Below are 24,204 nucleotides of genomic sequence, written 5' to 3' on the forward strand. Positions count from 1 at the left end.
TAATTTATTTAAAGCTTGGGAGGCAATTCGTATGTGACCATTTTAGCGACAGGTAAGAAATCCTATTTCGGGAGGCATTTCATATGCGGCCTGCGCATCCTACGGGACATAAATGGGATTTTTTGTTTATTTTGAAAAAGCATTAATGTGACATGTATGAATTGTAGAAAATATATAAATATTAGCATAGGCGTAACCAGGGGGAGGTTTTGGGGGTTGTAACCCACCCCATTGGGATGTACTTTGAGCTCTATACGCTTAACACCATAGCCCTCAGAGACCTTCCAGTAGTTGTAACCCCCCCCCCCCTTAGGATCATCCTGGTTACGCCTATGAATATTAGGACAATGTTACTAATAAAATTTTCCATAAGTTATATTTATTTAAAATAATTAATAATTTCATATTCTTTTTTACTTTGTAAATGCTATATAACTTTTGGTTGTAATATAAGACAGACTTTTAATTTTGATTATTGTAATATTATAATTAATTTAAAGATAAACTTCTTTAATTATGTTATCCAACATATTCATGCATACGTAAAAAAATGTAAATGTAAAATAAAATAAACTCCTTATTATTATTATTATAATGAATTTTATTGTTTTTAGGATGCAATTTTAGTGGAAAGGGTGACTTAATGACAACTCACCAGGAATATTGTGAATTTTCTTCAGTTTTATGCCCATTGAGGTTAGTAAACACTTTTTCAGATAACTGTTGTTTTAACAAATTTTAATATCGATTAGCATATACTAAGGCCATCCGCACATGGGTCGACGCTCGAAGTAGTCGACTCGATTCCAGTCGCGTAGATCTCTCCCCGCCACCCAAATTCCTTCCTTGTTGCATTGAGCTCCGTAGACGGGATGTTTAAGATTGCAAATCTCCTCGTCTTGTACAACTCTCGTCCCTTGCGATCGGTAGCGTATGAGAAAGTTCGAGTGAGACGCACGTTTCCAGACATGGAATTAAATTTATTTTATTTGTTTCCTTTGTTTTTTGTTGTTTTTACGCTAAATTTAATAGTAGTCGTCTGGGGAAATATATTGTTTGTAATATAAAATCCTGAAAACATTGAACTGCTGTTTCTAGACGTTTAATATAAAATTAAAAAAAAGAATGTGTGTGTACTATGTACGCACGTAAGAAGATATTCTTCTATTATATAAATGGTAATTTAAACGAAGTAAATATACTTAAAAGGTTATTTGTATTTTATTTAAAAATCAAGCTAACTTTCTTATCTACCACTTTCAAAAAATTTTTATTAAAACAACCAAAAATAAAAAAAAATATGAAACGCCCAGGAATTGAACCCGCAACCTTCCAATCTCAGTGCTAACACATTTCTAACTACTCCATCGAGGCACTAGAAATAAACATGTAAGTTTCGGATATAATTACACAACACGGCGACATATAGTGTAAAAATATTATGCTTACATAATATTTTATTAATCCAAAAACACAAGAATTATAAAATAATACATTTCTTTAAACCACTAATATATTCTTTTAATGACTTATTTGCACGGTTACAGATACATACATACCTATCTTGAAAAATTAGCAATGAACTACATACTGTCAGAACTACATGCTGTCAGTGTGCGCAGGCGCGCGGTAAATGTACAATTTTACCCTCAATCGATTCGCCGCTAAAGAAGAATATCTTCAAAAAAATATTTACCATCAATTCTATAATGCTCATTGTATATAAATTATACTAAAAATGTAACAATACCGTACTTTTTACAGATCGAAATAGTCGTTTTGGTTGATAATATAAAGAATGCGTTCTTCCTGGTTAGAAGATATGAGCAAACTGAATCGAATATTGTGCGAGGAGCAATCGCTTGTGCCGCAGGGTTCTTACAAGACGTGCGAACTTCGAGACGTGTCTTCGATCGACCCATGTGCGGACGGCCTTATCCTTACCTGTTTCTGTTTATACTAAAATAAACTTACGTGCATAGAAATCGGCCGACTTCAAAATTTTTTCATTTTTGATGACTCCCATTTCCTAAACCTGTTGGCCGATTTAAGTGATTTCTTGAACATGTTATAGCCTGATTCTTTAACAATGCCACTGTAATAGTATTGTTGCTAAACAGGTAAATTTTCATTGTATACCGGGTGTACCAATAAAACTGTGTTTTTTTTTTTCTCAAAGTTCGCATCACCCTGTGGAATATTCTAGCACAGGGCTTCCCAAACTGTGCGTCGCGACGCCCTGGGCGTCGCGTCGTTGTCCCCGGGGCGTCGCGTATCAGCGCGTACTTTTAATACAAAAATATATTTCTTCGTCTAGCCATTCACGTCCACATCTGAACATAAGCCTTCTCAAGTCTTCCTTTCCATTGTTTTTTATTGTAGCCAATTTTTCCCGGCAGCCCGGAAAATATATTTATTTGATTTTAAATGAGTATAAAATATATGTATTAATAAATAAATCAAATAAAAATTAAACATCAAGTTGATAGACCCTTCAAAAAATTGTTCAATCCGAAAATGATCCGATGGTCCACGAAATTATCCTGGAATAACAGTGCATTCGTGTGTAGGGATGGTGGCAGAACGATATCTGAAGAGTATGGAGGACTACAAGCTCTCATCAAAACCAAGGCTCCAAGTGTAAAATGGTAACATTGTGTCAGACATAGATAGGCCTTAGCAGCCAAGAACATTACACCTGAATTAAGTTTTTTGATGGATAGCATTATTAAAGTGGTGAACTATAGTAACACACGACCCGTGAAATCAAGAGTTTTCCATTTGTTAAACTTTATGAAGAAATGGGGACTGAACACACTTCTTTAATTTATTATTATAACAACTCACAACATTGTACAACTCCCGTTGGCTGTCCAAAGACAACGTACTCGCACGTGTATACGAATTAAGAAACAAATTTTACACGTATCGACATACAGAATCACATGATGTACAAAATTTTATTAATTCAGAGTTTATAATAAAATTAACATACATCTGTGACATATTTGTTTCAACAAGAAATTGACCGTTTCCCTGCTTTACAAGGTACCTACTCTACAAGAAAAATCGATAGAAATCGTCGATGTCTCTTTAAAAAATATGTTTACACAACATATGATATCATTGAGTGAACACTTTGCAGTCATCCACTCCATCAATACTTTTAACAGAGGAAGAAGAACAACTAATAGAATTGTTCTGTGATTCCAACCTAAAGCTTCAGTACGACAAGGACAAACTGTTTAAATTTTGGAGGTCAGCTTCTCGTGAATATCATGCCATCAGCACTACTGCAATAAAGGTTTTATTACCATTTGCGACTTCGTACTTGTGCGCAACGAGCTTTTCTACAGTTGCAGTAATTAAAAACAAGTACAGGTCAAACCTAAACTAAAACAATGGAGTGGCAATTTCAAAACTGGAGCCCCAGTTTCATTAAGCTGTGCTCAAAAAATAAAGCACATCCCTCACATGAACCAACCAGTAACATAAATAAATATCCCTTTTTATTTTTGTGCCTATGTTTAGATTTCGTTCTTAATTTCTAATAAAAATTATAAATATTCAAATAGTGTATAACCTGTTACTAGGCTAGTACTAAAATTGGTAACTATTATTGGGGATTGGGTCGAGGGGCGTCGCAAAAAAATACCAAAATCCCAAGGGCGTCACATTACGAATAAGCTTGGGAAGCCCTATTCTAGCATATATAAAATACTGAAATTAAATCCCAATATAAATAAAACCTACCTTATCATTTCTTACTCAGTTGACCAGAGAGAAGGGAGATGGATAATTAATAACAAGCAAACATTATTACAAATGAATACTATTTATTAAACAAAAAAAAATTATTAAAAAAAGAAATTAATGTGGACCTCTTTCTGGTTTTACATTTTTTGTAAGAGGTATTATCGTATTATCCACAAATACAAATAAATTTACAATATTAAGTAGGTACGTTTGTGTCTCTGCAAAAATGTCCTGCAGCTTCCAACGCTAAGTCCAGATATTACGGTCGTAGCACTTTTCACTTCACTGGTAGGTACCACAAAAATACAAAACTGATGGTACAATTTTTGAATATACAGTAGTATGTGGTTTGAAAAGTTCAGCAATGCATTACTTGTTTTAGTAACTTAACTTGTAGTAACGTAAAAAAAAGACTTCATTTCATTACGATTATTAATAAGAACAGCTTGAGATATTTGGTTAACTATGAACTGCTTGCCGAAGGAACTGGAGGTGTTTTCCACACCGAAAAACAAGATATTACCATGGTGACTATCGACCATCGAAGATGAACACGATGATAATCTATTGCACCTAAATGCAACATATTATGCCTGGTGAAAAGGATGACATCACACCAGCACCAGACATTGCACAGTTAACTAAGAAATAAGAATCGACCTATTTACTTGATCGTCTGGTCGATAGTAATTTTTCTTAACTTCCTACGATCGATTCTCAGGCCCCAGCTCACATTACCCTGATACTACCAACCAATCCTAGCAAAATACTAAACCCTGCTCTTTTTGCATGATATAATATTTAGCAGATAAAAAAACCAATACAGTACTCTGTGTTACGATGCCAATAATTATAATCATTAGTTAAAAAAATAAACGATAAAATCTGGAAGGTTTTTGGTGTTTATACGTCGCAATTAGATGATTCAATTCCATTTCGGCTTAATAAAAGATAGGTAATTATTCATTCCAAATGCGACCCACTTAATTAAAAGAAAAACAAACACATACTGAAAAGTGCTTTTCAATATTATAAAGAGACTTATCGTTTCTTAACGGAAACCATTCTTAAATTCTTAATATTTCAATCGAGAAATAAAAACAAGATTGAACCAAATGTTCTTCAGGATAAACAAACAAACATGAAATATTTTTTATCGGAGACTTCTAAAATGCGTAGAAAATATTATCAAGTACGTAGTTTTTTAAATATTAAATAAGACTTGTATGATATACAAAGTAAAATGAAAGATAGAAAAAATTAAAAATGACATGTTCTTCATAAATACACGGTGTTTCTACATAAGTGCGACAAACTTTAAGGGGTAATTCTGCATGAAAAAATAGTGACAGTTGGCTTGATAAACGTTTGTCAGCAAATATTTCGTTTCCGAGATACGGGGTGTTGAATTTTTTCTTACAAACTGACGATTTATTTATTGCTCTAAAACCAGACGAGATATGCAAATTAAATTTGGTAGGTTTTAAGAGGTAGTTATTGCGGATTTTTTGACATAAAATTAAAAATTTAATATTCACCATTGGCGCGCATACGGGTAATATGACCGATCAGTCATAAACTTGCCAGGATGACACATTCCAAAATTAAAATCACGTTCCACAATTAAAACTTTCCCTGTTTCAGTGTTCCCGCCGTACATCAAAGTTTGTCCGACTAGATACCGTTAAGCTATTAACAGAATTTCAACTTGCTATTAATCAACTCTTTTTTGGTACGCGGGATCCAGGCCTATTTATCGAAATTATATTCCCCGGGGCATTATTCTTAGGACGTTGACTTCCATACTGGCCTACAACCAGCAATTCATTTCAGCTATCTTTGCATCAATGCGCTTGCATACTTGCGGCAAACGCAATGGTAAATTGTAAACAGGGCCGTCTTAACCCGGGGTGCAAGGGGTGCGAGGCACCCGGGCGCCAAGTCCAAGGGGCGCAAGCCGAACATTTGCTAAGCTCAAAATTGCGCTTTTTGTCCTTAAAAAACCTAAAAATAACAAAAACGTACAAGTGCGCTTTCGGTATTTTTTACAAAGGCTTTTAATCTTACTACACCTACAATACGCAAATGTAATACGAAACCCATTTAGTTTATTCCGACAATAATTTCAAAAAGGTGACGCGTAGGTACACTATTTTGACCAATATTGAATGTCGAGTAACAATGAATCACCATCTTGTAAAAATTATCAGTGTATCCGATTCTGCTGATAAAAGTATAATTGCCGTTGGGGAGCTATGTATGTATCCCACTTTTAGCGACGCCTTTTATACTAGGAAAATATAAATGCTGATCTTCTAAAAGTTAATTTTCTTTATTACGTTTGCGACAAGAAAGACGTTTATTTTACGTTTTTAGAAAGACGTGAGAGAAGGGTAGCCACTTAATTTCTGAAAAAAAAAAATATGTACCTAGATCTAAAAAAAACCTTGCTAGAAAGTCATACAGTAGATTCTGTCAATTCAGCAGCAGTTGAACGCGAAAGAAAAAGGTGGACGGCGGTTTTAGAAAGAATTATCGAAATAATAACATTTTTAGCACGACAAAATTTACCATTAAGAGGAACCAGTCAAAGGTTCCATGTATAGGATAACTTTTTAAAATTAATAGAATGTATTTGATAATACGCTATCAGAACACATTACACGAATTGTTGTCCAATCTCCCTTTTTTCTGGAAATCTAATGAACTTTCTTATTTTAAATGGAACAACCTGTATATTTTTTGCGTTTTGAAGTCGTTAAGAAATACTGATTATTTTTTATGTTATATTCCTTATACCTCAATGCCATAATTTCGGAGTTATTGCGACATTTATTAAAAAAAATTTAAAGAAATTATAGACATCAATTTTTTCGGCCCGGTTAGACATTTTCTAGGTTTTTTGGATCATTGGGAATAAAAAAAGGTTTTTTGTAATTTTTCTCTAAAGTTAATCGTTTCCGAGTTATAAACAATTTAAAACTGAAAAAAATTGAAAAATGACGATTTTAAAGGTTCAAAAACACAAGTAAAAAGAATAATATTTAAAATTACGAAGTACCAAAATTCAAGCTCAAACCTTCTTCTATCAGCTCCCTATAAGAATTGTTGGCACGTTTTATTATAAAACATTGTTTTTTATTGTTAATGAAACTCATAAGAGAGGACGGGCGATCGGGCTGCATTAACAACTAAAAAACAATATTTTAGAATGAAATAAGACCAAATCACTTATCGGTAGCTGATACAATAAAGTTTGAGTTTGAATTTAGGCACTTTGTAGTTTCAAAAATAATATTTTTTACTTAAGTTTTTGAACCTAGAAAATCAGCTATTTTCGATTTTCTTCAGTTTTAAATTGTTTAGAGAAAAATTATAAAAGACCTTTTTTTATTCCCAATGATCCAAAAAACCTAAAAAATGGCTAACCGGGCCGAAAAAATTGATTTTTAAATTTCCTTTAAAATTGTTTTTAATAAATGTCATAATAATTCCGAAATTGTGGCATTTAGGTATAGGGAACATAACATGAAAATTTCTTAGATACCTACTTAAAAACGCAAAAATATATAGAGTGTTCTATTTAAAATAAGAAAGTTCATTACCTACTTAAAAACGCAAAAATATATAGTGTTCTATTTAAAATAAGAAAGTTCATTAGATTACCAGAGAAACGGAAGATTTGACAACAATGTAATTACCACTATAATATCGGCCGCATTAGAAGACCCTGGCTCACAAAAAGCTATAAAAATCGTTTTAGCGGTTTCCGAGAAATTACCGTGTTTCTATACTCTCTCGCTACCCTGTATAATCTTCTGACAAAAGGGGGCGCAAAGATGAGTCTTGCACCCTGGTGCCGTGTATGCTTAAGACGGCCCTGATTGTAAACACCATGAGCTTCCCCTTATCAAGGGCCCAGCAAGCCGATTTACATACCAGGTATAAAAGGAGGTAAACATATTGGGATATTTGTCAATTGCGCCTGCGGTTTCTCCATTTTGATAGACTTCATTTAGAAAACCCCTACATATATAATATACAGCGTGTCCAATTAAGTCGGTATCATATGGGAAACTTTGTTATTCTTAGTTTTATGAAAAAAAGTTATTCTTTATAAAAAATGTGCATGTTCTAAAACTTAAAATACAACCATCACTTATCAGTTTTTTTTAAGCCGTATACGAGGTACGTCAAAAATATGAATTTTACTCAAGAGTAAAGTAGCAGCAAAATATTGAAAATTGTTATAATGAAAAGTTGTTTGGAATTAAGAACTATATTTTAATATGCAATTTCACCCGTCTAATTGAAAAAAAAAATTAATTTTTTATGGATAACCAACGTTATTTTCAGTTATTTAAATTATGATAACTCTTTTATTATTAATTTTACGAAAAAAATGTATAATTTGTAAAAAGTTCTGCATGGTCAAAAGCCTTGAATACAACTATCTAATATCAAATTTAATTAATTTTATACGAGGTATGTCAAATAAGATGAATATCGATCAAGAATAAAGTACCTTTATAGTTCAGAATATTTCAATAAGAAGGATGTAATTACATATTGGAAGATTATTTTTAGTTCTATGCAACTTTACTAATCACAATTTTCAATATCGTGAAAAATAACGGTATTTTATTTAAGTACTCTTAAGCGAATTCATATAAGTATTCATATTTTTTTATATACGTCGTATAAAATTGACAAAATTTGATATAACATGTATATAACATGTATAATGGTTGTATTATCGGTTTTAGACCATGCAGAATATTTTATACAGAATAACTGTTTTTCGTAAAATTAATAATAAAAGAGTTATCATAATTGAAATAACTGAAAATAATGTTGGTTATCCATAATTAAAAAACAAATTCAATTTTTTTTTCAATTAGACCTATGAAATTGCGTATTAAAATATAGTTCTTAATTTCAAACAACTTTTCATTATAATAATTTTCAATATTGTGAAAAATAAAGCTACTTTACTCTTGAGTAAAATTCATATTTTTTGACATACCTCGTATACGGCTTAAAAAAATTGATAACTGATGGTTGTATTTTAAGTTTTAGACCATGCACAACTTTTTATATAGCATAACTTTTTTTCATAAAACTAAGAATAAAAAAGTTTCCCATACGATGCCGACATATTGGACACTCTGTATAAACACTAATAGTCAAGTAATGGATCTTAAAATGGGACAAAACCTCGCAATTTTTACAGAATGGATCGATTTTCTTGAAAATTTGAGAATAAGTAGTGGATAGTCCAAGGATCAAAATCTATATGATGCCAAAAGGCGCTTTTGCCAGGGGGTGGTTGCCATCTTGGGGTGGAAATTTTTTTATTATATTTTTAGCAAAAGTTGGTAAAAACATTCCTTCTAAGCAAAAAACGTTCTATACATTTTTTTTGATAAAATTAATAGTTTTCGATTTATTCGCTATTAAAAGTGTTAGTTTTATACAGAAAAAATCAATGTTTTTAATAAGTTTTCTGCTAATAACTCCAAAAGTTTTCGTTTTATCAAAACAACTTTACTTAACAAAAATGTACCTTTTAAAAAAATAAACAAAACCTTTTTTATTTTTTTTTAAGACCAATAGTAATCAAGCTACACTTTATGTTAGCTCTTCTGCGTCAAATGCTAAATATTGTAGTTTCAAAGTCAAAAGACATATGTCTATGCTATGTAGTTTTGACATATGTACAGCTGTTCATATACCTCTTATTTACTAGTATACAGAGAGAGTCTGTAAAGTGGAATAAATTCAATATCTCAAATACTAATTGTTTTTTTGGAAAATGCTCAGACCCGTCGATTAGTATTTCAAATTGTCCTTTTTGACATTCAATAATAATATATACAGGGTGTCCCAATTTAGAGATATGACGTCATCGTCGATTTTCTTAAATGGCAACACTGTCATTTTGATAGCTAATTTGATAGGGTTTGTAAAGTTATACATAACTGCAAAATATCAAATTTTTATTCTCTACCATTTACAAGATAATAGAAAATAACAAAGTTATATCTGTAATTTGGAATATATTCAATAATTAAAATACTAACTGTTTTTTTGAAAAATGCTCAGACCCGTCGATTAGTATATCAAATTGTACTTTTTGACATATAATAATAATGTATACAGGGTGTCCCAATTTAGAGATATGACGTCATCGTTGATTTTCTTAAAGGGCAACACTGTCATTTTGATAGCTATTTTGATAGGGTGTGTAAAGTTATACACAACTGCAAAATTTCAAATTTGTATTCTCTACCATTTAGATGATAATAAAAAATAACAAAGTTATGAAAAAGAAGTAATCAACTAATAATTGAATTTAATTATTTCAATAAATTAAGCAAAAACTCATAATGTTGCCCTCAATTATTGTCAAATTGTCAATGGGCAACGTTATGAGCATTTGCTTAATTGAAATAAATAAATTCAATTATTATTTGATTACTTCTTGTTCTTCATAACTTGGTTATTTTTTATTATCTTGTAAATGGTAGGGAATAAAATTTTGAAATTTTTCAGATGTGTATAACTTTACACACGCTATCAAAATAGCTATCAAAATGATAGTGTTGCCATTTAAGAAAATCAACGATGACGTCATATCTCTAAATTGGGAACCCTGTATACATTATTATTATATGTCAAAAATGACAATTTGATATACTAATCGACGGGTCTGAGCATTTTTCAAAAAAACAGTTAGTATTTTAATTATTGAATATATTCCAAATTACAGATATAATTTTGTTATTTTCTATTATCTTGTAAATGGTAGAGAATAAAAATTTGATATTTTGCAGTTATGTATAACTTTACAAACCCTATCAAATTAGCTATCAAAATGACAGTGTTGCCATTTAAGAAAATCGACGATGACGTCATATCTCTAAATTGGGACACCCTGTATACATTTTTATTGAATGTCAAAAAGGACAATTTGAAATACTAATCGACGGGTCTGAGCATTTTCCAAAAAAACAATTAGTATTTGAGATATTGAATTTATTCCACTTTACAGACTCTCTCTGTATATGTAATCAATCAGGTGTCCAAATGAAAGATTTGCTCCATGCACTACAACCGAAACAGTGGCTTACCGAGGAGGGTCAATAATGATTTGGGGAAGTATTTCTTACTAAGATGGTATTGATCTTGTTGTGTTCGATAGAGGCAGTGTGAATACTCAAAAATATGATAAGGAAGTTCTCTAAGACCATGTCATGCAATTTCGCACCGTTCATTGGTCATATAGAAGAAGACTGGCAGAAAGCAATTTGAATGCTTTTCATCCAGCTCGCGTCCCACAACTTCCCCACAACTCCATAGAGCTAGATTTGCTTTTGGGCGAGAACCTGCTGACTGGACTGTATCGGAATGCAAGAATATACTGTTCTCAGATGAGAGCAGAATAGTCCTAAAATGACCAGATAGATGTTCATCATGTCTACAGGTGTCCAAATGAATGGTTTGCTTCATGCATTATAACCGAACCTGATTAGAGAGTAGGGTTGATAATGATTTGAGGCGGTATCTCTTACCAAGCTCGTACTGATTTTTTTTATTCAATAGAGGCAATGTGAAAGCTCAAAAATACATGAGGGAAGTTCTCCGAGACCATGTCGCATTTATTAATTTACATACTCCTAGAAAACCTATGCGTAATATTTCACGTATATTTTTGACTTCAAAAGTAACCTAGACAAACAAAACCCATTTTGTCCATTAGCGAGAGACAAACAAATAGCGCTACTTTGGACAAAACGCGAGTCGTTTGTCCTGCAATGACCGTGATAAAACCTTATTTTACATTTTGTGTGACAGATATTGCAACAAAAACTCGACCACCGAACTCGAAAACTTGACCATGAAGCAGCAGGAAGAGGTGCAGTAGAAATAAGTTCCGCATGGCTGACATTCTCAACAAAAGGAAAGATTTACACCCAGATATTAAACATGTAAGACTGTTTTAAGATGGATGTGGGGGTCAGAATAAAAAATCCCACATGGTACATACGCTCACCTTGTGGCTTTTGAATAATACCCCTAAAACTATTAAAACAATTACAATGGCTTTTCCCAAGGACAAATCTTCAAGCTGGGCTCTGATTGGACTTTGTATGACATAAAACCAGCAGAATTTTCACTCAAAAAAGTTATAGGTTATAGACAATAGTGAAACTAAAAGAATAGACATAACTCGAGGCAAACAAACTGCTGGGGAAAGTAAAATATATAAAACATAGGTTTTGTACAGAAATGATGACTCTTCTAAAAAGTTTTCAAGTTTAGGAACTTCAATCAAATAAAAATCTAAGTAACATAGTACATACTGCTGCAACTGCCAATGGAGCATGCTGTTAAGAAGGAAAAACTGGATAGCTTATAACAATTTTTAGTTAGTTTATCAGGCAAAGAATGGGTATTAGATCCAGAGTTAATTTGGTCAGATCCAATTTTGAAAGATCAGTGTCGTGAAATACTGTGAAATAATTGAAAATGACCAGACCTGCGATCAATGTGAAGATGGAGAAGAATGTTGTTGCCTTCTGAAGCACGACATATGTACATGTCATATGATTTTTTTAATTTACAATATTGCTTTCCGAACACGCACAAATGGATTTTCAGTTCACATTTTTATTCATAGAGGGACAATCAAACTACATTATTTTCTCCTTTAAAAACAATCAAATGACATTTTGTCCATCAAAAAATTGTTGTTATTTATACCGTGGATTGAGTTGATTCGGGTATTCAATAAACGCCTAAAATAATAAAAAAGTACATTTTTTCAAATTTTGTGTTTTTTAACTTTATTAACGGAATAGCAGTTTTTTTCATTTCTTGAAAAACGTAAAATATGGATAAAGTGCGATTTGAAAGTCCGCTTTTCATATAAATTAAGTAAATTAAAATTAACTTTTATTATTCAGATTCAACAGCTGTGACTGGACGGGATTGCGATCTGATATGATAGAACACTGCTCAACTAAACATCCGCAAAACATATTTTTCCAAAACGAACAAAAACTGAAAGTGGCGAACTTTTGCCGACCTGTAGGCAGACACTACTACATCCTAGTCTACATACACGACACTCTGTTCCGTTGCTCTTGGGACTTGCAACAAGATAGCGGCTTAATGAGGTTTGCAGTGTACTCTCTAGGAAAATCATCATCGTTTGACAAGTCCTTTTGCTTTAAAATTGGAATGTTTTTAAAAAATACAAACAAAGAGGCTGTTTCCATGATTGGACCCTGCTACTTACTCAAGAATGATAACAACAGATTCATCGGGAAAAAGTATTTGTCGACGAATTTTGATATGATAAAAGATCTTTGTGACACTAATGGTGATTTTAACTATTCCATAGGAATTATTGATCGAAATCTCGTTCTACCAGAAATTATTGAAATTGAAAGTAGTCCAGAGTAATCAGTAATTATTTGTGTGTAAAATTTTAACTTTTAAAACATATACAGAGAGGATCCAAATTGTGGAATAAATTCATGTTCTCTAAAATGGACGACTTTTGAAACAAACGCTGAAACAGGTCGATTTTTATTTTTAAATTATAATTGTTTGGCATAAGTATATTTCATACTACTGACGTCATCCATCTGAGCGTGATGACGTAATCAATGATTTTTTTAAATGGGAATAGGGGTCGGGTGGTACCTCTTTTGAAAGGGGTCGTGTGGTACCTCAATTATCTATTCACTAATATAAACAATACTAGCATTATTTATATAGGGTGACCAAAAAAATAATTTTTAAATTAAATTAATTGACGCAAAAAGAAGAATGTTTGTAATTTATTTAACTCAAAATATATTGTACTGCTGTCAGTAAATGGAAAAATATGTTTATTTCACAAATAAACATTTCTTTTAGCTTAAATTAAATCATAAACAGCCGGCCACCTACCTCTTGGCAGTTTGAACACTTAATTTAAGCGAAAAGCAATGTTTATTTACCAAATAAACATTTTTTTTATATTCTCTGACAGCGGTAGAATGTATTTTGAGTAAAATAAATTGCATACATTCTTCGTTTTTCGTCAATTTATTTAATTCAAACAATATTATTTTGGCCACCCTGTATAAATAATGATATTAATGTTTATATTACTGTATAGAGAAGAATTGAACACCCTTTCAAATGAGATGCCACACGACCCCTACTCCCATTAAAAAAAATCATCGATTACGTCATCACACTCAGATGGATGACGTCACTAGTATGAAGTATATGCCAAAAAATTGTAATTTAAAAATAAAAATCGATCTGTTTCGCGATTTTTCTCTAAAGTCGTACATTTTAGAGAAAATGAATTTATTCCATAATTTAGAACCTCTCTGTATATTATTAAATAGTGATTTTTAAGTTTGTTTTAACAACATATAAGACGTAATAGTATTTTTTACAATTTTCTTCAGACTCTTCAGTGAATATATTGGTCTGTTTTTTTTTTATTCAATATGCAGCAGTCTTCTTGAATGCATCTCATACTGCATTTATACTGTCTACGTAGTGGCTAAGCCCTAAGCGGTAAAGAACATCCTCCTTTGGACAAAAACCTACTCATCTTTCCTGCAAGGTGTGGTCTTCTTCTTTGCTGTTAGAGTTCATGGTTGTAATGCATAAATATTTTGTTCCAGCCGTGTCGTCCTTTTATCTCAGAAACAGTTTATTTTCTATTTTTTAAGTTTTGCTGTTTAAGTCTTCTATCAATTTTATATTCAGCAATTGTCTTTCTATAAAACACTATGATTTTGTTATCTTGTCTATGTTATCTTAAGTAAATGTTTCATAAGTATTATTCTCAGTCAGTTTTTGACGGTTGTTTATGGGAAAAGATAATAGTACAAACTTAATGAAGATGCTTCCACCAAATTCTGGTTAAGTTCCGTGTTTTATTGCTTCAGTCTCATTTTATTTATTTAGTTGTATCATTTAACTTTGGAAAATCCTCTTATTCGTCAAATGCCGTCTTTGTTTTTGAAGGTTGACAATCATAAACTCTACAAAATCCTTCTCTAAGCGTATGTTTATTGATAGTTGTGAACCAATCGTGACATTTCTTAAACTTCTCCTTCTGTTTCTTCTTCTTCTATTCGAAGATAAAATAATTCAGATTTTTCTGCTCTTATCGTATGTCACAGGTAGATCAGTTTCTTCTTAACACTTCGGAATTGATGTTTATCGATACCAATTAAATTACTCAAAGAGAAATTCCTCAAACATATTCTTTTCACATTCTTCACACTTCTTTAGTGTTCACGGTTCTATGCCAGTAAAGCACTGACAATTCATACATAACTTAACCGTATTTTAAGTTCTTAGCTGAGGAAAGATCGATTTAAAACTGGTTACGCATATTGCAAAATATGCAGTTGCTATACGCAGTTGAAAAACAAACTAGGTAACATCTATAAAATACGTCGTAAAAATTTTGGAGTTTTTAATACCCCCCCCCCCTCAGTCGGTCGTTTGTGATTTTTTTTTAAATTCCATATTATTTCTGGATTTTTTAAAGTTAGCTCTCAAAGTTTATTTACGAATATATCCAAATCAGTATTACTAATGTAGCTCATTAATATTATCGTACTTTTTCTCTCAATTCACTGTACAACTAATTGGCTTTATTGGAACAAAAGACAACACTTTTATCGGAGTTCCTATACTTTCTTAACTGCATCATATAAATCTTGATACTATACTATAAATACAATGTACTAACTAAATAGAATAGAATATTTTATTTCTATTCATTCTTGTATAATTGTTTCACACAGAGTATTCACTAAATAAATGAACAGTTTAATATTTATTGCTTCCAGACGTTGCTCTGCATAGAAGCGTTTGTTTAAAGACATAGAACAATGTTTTATTGTTTATGATGCTGTACAAAACTGCTGGCAGTATTATCAAGGCTGCGAGTGATAAAATCGAAATGAAAAGTATGCGATAAAGGTAATATGTATAAACTAATTCTATTTAATTCTAAAATAGGGTATTTTTTAATACCCGTGAACATTAAACGACGTCGGATGTGCACTCATGGCCCCCTCCCCCCTGTCGTATACCGCCCTAACAAGGAAAGTCCCCTCCCCCTTTTCAACGACGTAGTTTATGGATGTTCCCCATATGTGCCACTATTCTTAAAACGCGAGGACATGCATAACATTTACCTCGAGTTATCTTCCTAGTTCCTATTTTCCTTCTTGTTTTTATGCAGTGCTGTCTGTACGTGAGGGAACGGTCCAGAGTAACTCCAAGATATTCAGGTTAGTCGGTGTATTCTGATGCCATTGTATTGCCATTTCAAACATTTTAGAGTTCTCGCTTAGCGTAGGTAAAAGACACAGACTTGAGTCTTAGGATTAGATCTCACCGAATTCTGTAGGTATTTCGCAGTCATTGTATTTAAGGCAATTTCAAGTTTCTCTTCAACTTCTTCAAACCTTTTTCTTGGGCACATATTGCAACATCAGCAGAGAGGAAGTGCTTTATTTGTCGTGGAATGGTTGGTCGTTTGTCTATGAATTGAAAAGCATTGTTGCTAGATTACTTCTCTATGGGAGGACATTCTTTTGACCTCTCTATGACGAAAAAATGTCTGGTTTGAAACAAAGAATGTATAACCCTAAGTAGATGGTGGTCATTAAGAGTGTCGTACAAATTTTTGGAGCAATGCCACTTAGTGTATCTTACTGTGTCATAAGCTGCTGTGAGATCTACGAAAGCAACCCCCCTTATAAGTTTTAATTTAAAATCCTCTTCAATGGGTCCTGGGCGAGAACTTGGCCGGAGAGAGAAAGATTTGCCGGGTCTGAATCCTCTTTTTTGTGGGATGAGGTGCTTTCCTATTTAACCAGGCATATACTTTTTTATCTTCTTCAACTTGTGATACTGCCCATAACCGATTGACTTTCGATTTGTCCTCTATTGTAATTAAAATTGTAAACCTTTTCTTTGTTTTCTTTCGTTTTTCTTTTTTCCTATTCTTTCGTTTCCGTTTTTTCCTAAATTTTATACTGCTGAATTACCTACATCCCTGTAAATTTCAATAAATATTTCCACATAATGACTGAGATAGGCTAAATTTTTATTTAGACAAAGTTTAAAGTCAGCAGCATCATTTACGAAAAGTGAACACATATTCACTGAAGATACGTAGAAATGTGATTTTATTTCAATTTAATATTATAAATAGTTTTATCAGCTTAATCTTAAACACAAGCACATACATTATGTTTTTCTATACAAATTCTACCTCTATTCTAATTCTAAATAAATTATATTTAGGTATTTTTTTATTGTACCTAGATTTGAATATATCGTACTATGTAAATAATATTTATTATATTGATAAACCTAAAATGTGCAGAAATTACCTAAATTTGTAGTAGTTTCAATGACTTACTTAGCAATAAGTATTCAAAAATTGTAAATAATTTTAATAATTAAATGAGGTTGGGTTAAACAGATTTCTATTTATTTTTCCCCAATGAATACACCTTTTTAGGGGAGTGTATATAGATTTTCACTTAGGAAAAAATCAAACAAGACAGAACTTTTTGTAATTTCATTAAGAAATGTTTAAAAAACAACATATCAAAAAGTTCTACTCGAGAAGTAGGTGCTTCATTTTTTATTAAACAAATGAACTACGAAATTAGATGTTTTTTAAATAACTACGAAAATATAAATTTTAGAAAAAACTGACCATTGAAAAATTCAGAAAAGTTTACAAAAAAACCTTATATAAAGAATTTTCTAAAATTAAATCTGTATCTTCTATAATTTTTTATTTATAACGCTAAAGTCACCCTTCTCACAAACATTGGCGCACTGTAAACTAACGTACGGCGAAGTGCACGGTTCAGTTACTTTAATGTAATTCTTTAACTAATGGATCAAATGAAATTTTACAAATTGAACTTGAAACAAGAACAATTTAGCTATATTATAGTCGTAATAGAAAGAAATAAAATGTATGGGCATAAGTACGGTGTGGGCGGAAAGTGAGCCTTACATGAATTTTGTTTAAAAATGATTTAAAAATGTGTAACTAATACAATTTTTCTTATAAACTCTAAATTTTGCAAAACTTACCTTTCAATCATCTTACTAAATGATGTTTCATTCAAAAAAATCTCAAAAATTTAATTCAAATGATTTTGCAGTTTTTCGAATTTTCGTAGTTTTATAGAATTACCACCATTTTAAGACGGTATTACTCAAGTTTGAACAGATCTGCTACAGTTTTATAAGTGCTTTTTTAAAGCTTAGGATGTAATCTTTAAAATGCACTGAATTATTTTACTTTAGAGATTTAATAAACTATTTCTTTTTGAGAAAATTCAGAAAGATAACAAAAATGTAATAAAAAAACCGAAAATTCCCAGCTAAAAAAATGTTTATATAAAGTGATCAAAACTTTTTTCTGTAAAACTTACCTAAAATACATTTAATAATAAGCTTCAGCAATAATAAATGTTCAGCAAAATAATTTTTTTTAGCTCTTATACAGTATGTCTGCGTAACTTGGAACCTATTGATAACTTTTTTATTATCAGTCTTACGAAAAAAAGTAATTTTTTATAAAATACCCTGCATCTTATATAATCTAAGATGCAATCATCAAATATCAAATTTAATTAATGGTATACGAGGTATGTAAAAAAATATGAATTTCACTCAGGAGTAAAGTACCTTTACATTTCACAATATCGAAAATTGTTATTAAGAAAAGTTGTTTGGAATTAAAAAATTTGTTGTAGTGTTCAATTACATCCTTCTAATTAAAATATTGTGAATAATAAAGGCACTTAACTCTTAAGAAAAATTAATATTTTTTACATACCTCGTAAAAAATTAAAAATGTTTGATATCTCATGGTTGTATCTCAGATTTTAGACCAGGGAAAGCATTTTATGAAGAATAACTGTTTTCGTAAGTGATAATAAAATAATTATCATAATTGTAATAAAATGACGATGAGTGTTACCTATCCGTAATTTGAGAAAAAATTGATTTTTTTCGATTAGAATGATGTAATTGTATATTTAGACATAGTTTCTAATTTCAAACAACTTTTCATAATAGCATTTTTGATATTCTGGAATATAAAGGTATTTACTTTATTCTTTAACGAAATTCATATTTTTGACATAACTCTTATAAAATTGATAAAATTTGATATCTGATGGTTGAATTTTAGATTTTTGACTATCCAGAGCATTTTATTAAGAATAACTTTTTTTCGTAAAATTGATAATAAAAAAGGTTTCCATGTGGTTCTTAGCTACGCAGACACACTGTATAAGAGCGCTTCTGTATAATAATTTTCAAAATGCAATGCCATATTCGGATTCAGCATAATCAAAAACAAAATAGAAACATATTTGATCAAAGTAAAATGATGAATTTAACGATATTTTTAAAATTATTTATACAAAACAATTGTTATTTTTTAAACAATTAATAAGCAATTAGCGGCCAAATCTGGGAGTACAACTTTTTACTTTAACATGTATATAAACTAACAAAAAAGTTTTAGAAAAATATAAGCTTGTTTGAATTTTTCCGAAACAATGCATGTTTTCGTTCTAATTGCACTCCCCTATTTATTGTAAATATAAATAGATAAGAAAAGGTAATATCCACAGAAAATGTTCTGAAATATCTACGACAAGAATACAGCTAAGAAATGTTGGATAACTGAAGAGAGTGAAGAGATACTGGTGAAAAACAGAAAATTGCTAAAATCTAGACGAACCATCAGCATTATTTCCCTTGAATATACATAGTATGTAGTTATATATTATATAGTAGTGGTAGGTAAGTGGTAAGTAAAAATAAGTGATCGAGTTGAAGCATTCGAGATGTAAACCTACCAAAGAATAATAAAAATAAGTTGGGTAGACCGAATAACAAATGTTGAGATTGTCAGAAAGATGAAAAAGGAATAGGAAATACGATTAAGATAAGAAAGTTACAGTATCTCGACCACATTATGAGAGGTGATAAATACATTAGGGCTTACAATACCGGGATTCCGGGATCCCGAATACCGGAATCCCGGACGATTTTTGTCCGGTATTCGATACCGGTATTTATAATAAAAATACCGGTATTTCGGTATTAGCTTAATTTATAAAAAGTGAATTGACGCACAATAAACTTTCTTCTAAAATATTTTTTGCTATTACAAGAAATTATTTTTTAAGATAAACAACCAATATCATTCAACCAATATCAACCATATCAACCGATATCAACCAATATCAAAAAATATTTATTAAACACGTTTATTACACATACAAGTCGTTAATTTAAGGCGAAGGGTTATATCAGTTTCTACAACCAAATTATTAAATCTCGTCTACAGGTATAGAAAAAAATTCTCTGACTATAGGGCAGTAAGACAACGCAACGAACTGAGAAAAAAATATTATATAGGCTTGTATGTCCGAGAGAATAACATGTAACCACATGTCTGTGATAAGCGCTGGTTTCCTCGAAAGCGGCACCGACAAACTGCGACCGTAACACTGTGATGAATGACGTCAGATTACGGTGAAAAATTCAAGGTTCTTCACTGCGGCAATGGAATGTGCAAGCTCAGCAAGCGGTGGCTTCCAACGCATCCTTGGAAACCAACGCTATTATTTTGCATGGTACAGTTTTTTATGATGTCATTCATCGCAGTGTTACGATCGCAGGTTGTCGGCACCGCTTTCGAGGAAACCAGCGCTTTAGACCCATAAGCACTATGGCCAGCCTTTTCAGTACATTTTTTCCGAAAGAAAGTTTATTTTTTAGATGGTCTGGGGAAATATCTCAACGATGTAATTACAAGATTATAAAAGCAGGTTCAGATCTTAGATTAAATCAACAGTTTCTTTAATCTCAGTTCATGAAAAATAACATAATAAATTCAACGGCAAAAACTTAAACAACTGATTCTGAAAAATAACAATTTTATAATTTTAAGTATTTTAAATTAAATTTTCATCACTATCCGTGAATTTTCTACAATTCTTGACACAACCAGTTTTTTCAAATTTAAAAATAATGTGAATTGTAGATTTTGTTGGTAGAGGGTCTTCGAATGAAATCGAAAACCTACCGATTATATGGTCGGCACTACTTCCACAATAACGCCAGTTATTAATTTGAATTTTATGTTCAGTTGTAACGGATACCATTTTCCTAACTTGAAATATATAAATTTCTTTATTCTGTTTTTTTTTGCCAATAAAACCAGACCTTTTACCAATGAAAAAATAAACGTTTATTTGAAATTTCCGTTATCAAAACTGAATGTCACTTGTATTGGACAAAACTACAATTCAATCTAATGGGTGTTAAAACAAGCTCATATGTCGGTACTAATTTCATACTATATTCGGTCTCTCTCTGTTAGCAGAACAACCTCATACTGTTCTTTTTGCACCAATTATGCGCGCTATCTGCAGTTTTCAGATTACCATTACCACACCTGTATACAAATATGTACATAAAATGAGTTATATAAAAATTCTTAAATTTTTAAAAAGCCGTAAGATTTATCAATCAGAATTGTTTTAACATTTTTAGATCTTTTTTTCATTTTTTTTGTATGGTGGTGTATAAATTAGGCTCACTTATTTTCTGAATTATTTATAATAATTTAAAATATTACTTACATACTTATCCCTCTTCACTCCATGCGGAGCATAGGGCGTCAACTGTCTGCCTCCATTCTGTCTTATCCTTTACACTGATCTTTATTTCTGCCCAGGTTTTCCCAATAGCATTAATTTCTTTTTCGACACTTCTTTTCCACGTTTCTACGGTTAGTTCTTTTCCATAGGTTCCTGGTTAGTTCTTGTCCATAGCTCTTGGTTTGATATACGGTTTGGCCAGTAAATGTTAAGAATCTTCCTTAGGCATTTATTTATGAATATCTGCATCTGTCCGATACATTTTCTTGACACTTTCCAGGTTTCTGCCCTATACAGTCTTCACGTTGCTGTTGAATAGGTTTTAATTGTAATCTGACGTGAAGACCACATTTTTCTTAGCATATTGAATGTGTTTTGAGCTATTTCTATTCTCCGTTTTACGTCCTCCTCCGTCCTTCCTTTGTTTTAAAGTTAAATTAATTTACAAATAGCAAATTTCATAAGTAAAAGTGCTATCCTATTATACGCAAAATTTATCCTAGAATCAAATATATAGTTTTTCTATTTCCACATTTTTTGTATCTATGTATCCCTACTCTCTATCTAATACTTATTATAAATAACATCTACTCATTTGAAAACAAAATTTAATAGGTTTCATATATTATTTAATGACAAGTCCATATAACAACTGAGTATAGTATAAATGTTATAGTCAAAGCCCGAATTTCAGGCACTCCTAGGTTTGACTAGGCAATCCTCAGGTTTGACTGATGGTCTTAGTCAAAGCCCGAAATAAATTACAATTTCGGCCTTTGACTAGTCAAACCTAGGAGAGACTAAGTTGGTCAGGCAAAGTTCGAAATTTAATTTTATGAATTCGGGGTTTGACTAGTCAAACCCCGATCAGCTATTAAAATGTCTTAATTTGTTAGATTATTTTTAATAAAGCATCATTTTTTAATTTTAATGTTAATTATTTTTATATTGTCGTAATTAAAATAAAAAATTAGTCTTTATTCTCACATGTTAAGGCATTATTACATTTAGAGTTGCACAATACGTTAGGCCTTTTACACTTATATTACATTTAAAGAGCATTACTTATTGTAGTAGCATTTTATAAACCTTGTCCGCCAAATTTAGATTCTTTTCTACTAAATTCTCTTAGAGACAGCTTAACGTCTGGAGCATCTTCGAATTTAAGAAAATTCTCTTTGCATTCTCTTATTTGATTTCTTGAAAAAAGTGTGTTTTTTCTTCTGTATTTCGTATCAACTCTATATAAACAGTCAATTATTTTATCTTGTATGATACACAATATATTTCGAGCATCTCCTTTGGCTCTATCAAAGCTGGGGATAGGTATTGTTACAGTTTTTCCGATCGAAATTGGAGGAAATTCTTTTTCACTTAATTGTTTCATAGCATTAGCCTGGGCATGAAGACCGTTAATCGCCTTTCCTTTATTTATTTTAATCTTTTCTGTTTGTGCACAGTTTGTCATTAGCGTGGGCACAGACAGAAAAGGTTAAAATAAATAAAGGAAAGGCGATTAAAGGTCTATGCCCACGCTAACGCTATAAAACAATTAGGTAAAAACAATTCCTCCAATTTTGATCGGAAAAACTGTAACAATACTTATTCCGAGCTTTGATAGAGCTAAAGGAGATGCTCAAAATATTCTGGGTATCATACAAGATAAAATAATTGACGGTTTATATATAGTTTGTACAATAAACACACTTTTTTCGAGAAATCAAATAAGAGAATGCAAAGAGAATTTTCTTAAGTTCGAAGATGTTCCAGACGTTAAGCTGTCTCTAAGAGAAATTAGTAGAAAAGATTCTACATTTGGAGGACAAGCCTTTATAAAATGCTGCTGCAATAAGAAATGCTCTTTAAATATAATGTAAGTGTAAAAGGCCTAACGTATTGTGCAACTCTAAATGCTATAATGCCTTAACATGTGAGAATAAAAACTATTTTTTTATTTTTAATTACGACAATAAAAAAATAGTAAATATTAAAATTAAAAAATGACGTTTTATTAAACCTAATCTAACAAATTACGACATTTAAACAGCTGATCGGGGTTTGACTAGTCAATCCCCGATTTCATAAAATTAAATTTCGACCTTTGCCTGACCAACTTAGTCTCTCCTAGGTTTAACTAGTCAAAGGCCGAAACTGTAATTTATTTCGGGCTTTGACTAAGACCGTCAGTCAGACCTGAGGATTGCCTAGTCAAACCTAGGAGTGCCTGAAATTCGGGCTTTGACTATAACATAAATATAACGTGTATATTTATTACTCATAATACCGGTTTTAATACCGGGATCCCGGTATTTGAAATTTTAAATACCAAATACCGGTATTGAGATTTTGGCTCGGTATTGTAAGCCCTAAAATACATGTTGCTACAAACTGTACAAACCAGAATGCAGGGAAAAATACAGAGAAAACGAAGTATTGGAAGAAGACGCATCTCCTGGCTCAATAATCTGAGAAAGTGGTATAACTGTAGTTCCATCGACTTGTTCAGAGATTCGGAGCTGCAATCTCAAAAGTGAAAATAGCTGTGATGGTTACCAACCTCCTTGCTAAAGACGGTACCTAAAGAAGATAGTAGTGGTGCTGGTGCAAAATATAAATCCTTGAACCAAGATTGATCCGAGATTATTTAGTTCTTATTTTGGCTGATTGCTTTCAGGATAAATTTTGTTTACACGAT

At 31.6% G+C, this 24,204-nt stretch overlaps 1 protein-coding gene across 3 annotated transcripts in view; it reads left to right on the top strand.

Annotated features, from left to right (window-relative positions):
* LOC126887513 (E3 ubiquitin-protein ligase sina-like) overlaps positions 1-24,204 on the top strand; it is a 78,544-nt gene that overhangs the window by 22,801 nt on the left and 31,539 nt on the right. For all 3 annotated transcript variants that reach the window (XM_050655142.1, XM_050655154.1, XM_050655147.1), the window contains one exon: positions 615-696. In XM_050655142.1, the coding sequence (XP_050511099.1) occupies positions 615-696 (82 nt within the window). The remainder of the gene's footprint in view (positions 1-614; positions 697-24,204) is intronic.

The sequence above is a fragment of the Diabrotica virgifera genome, chromosome 1, assembly GCF_917563875.1.
Source record: "Diabrotica virgifera virgifera chromosome 1, PGI_DIABVI_V3a".
Lineage (NCBI taxonomy): Eukaryota > Metazoa > Arthropoda > Insecta > Coleoptera > Chrysomelidae > Diabrotica > Diabrotica virgifera.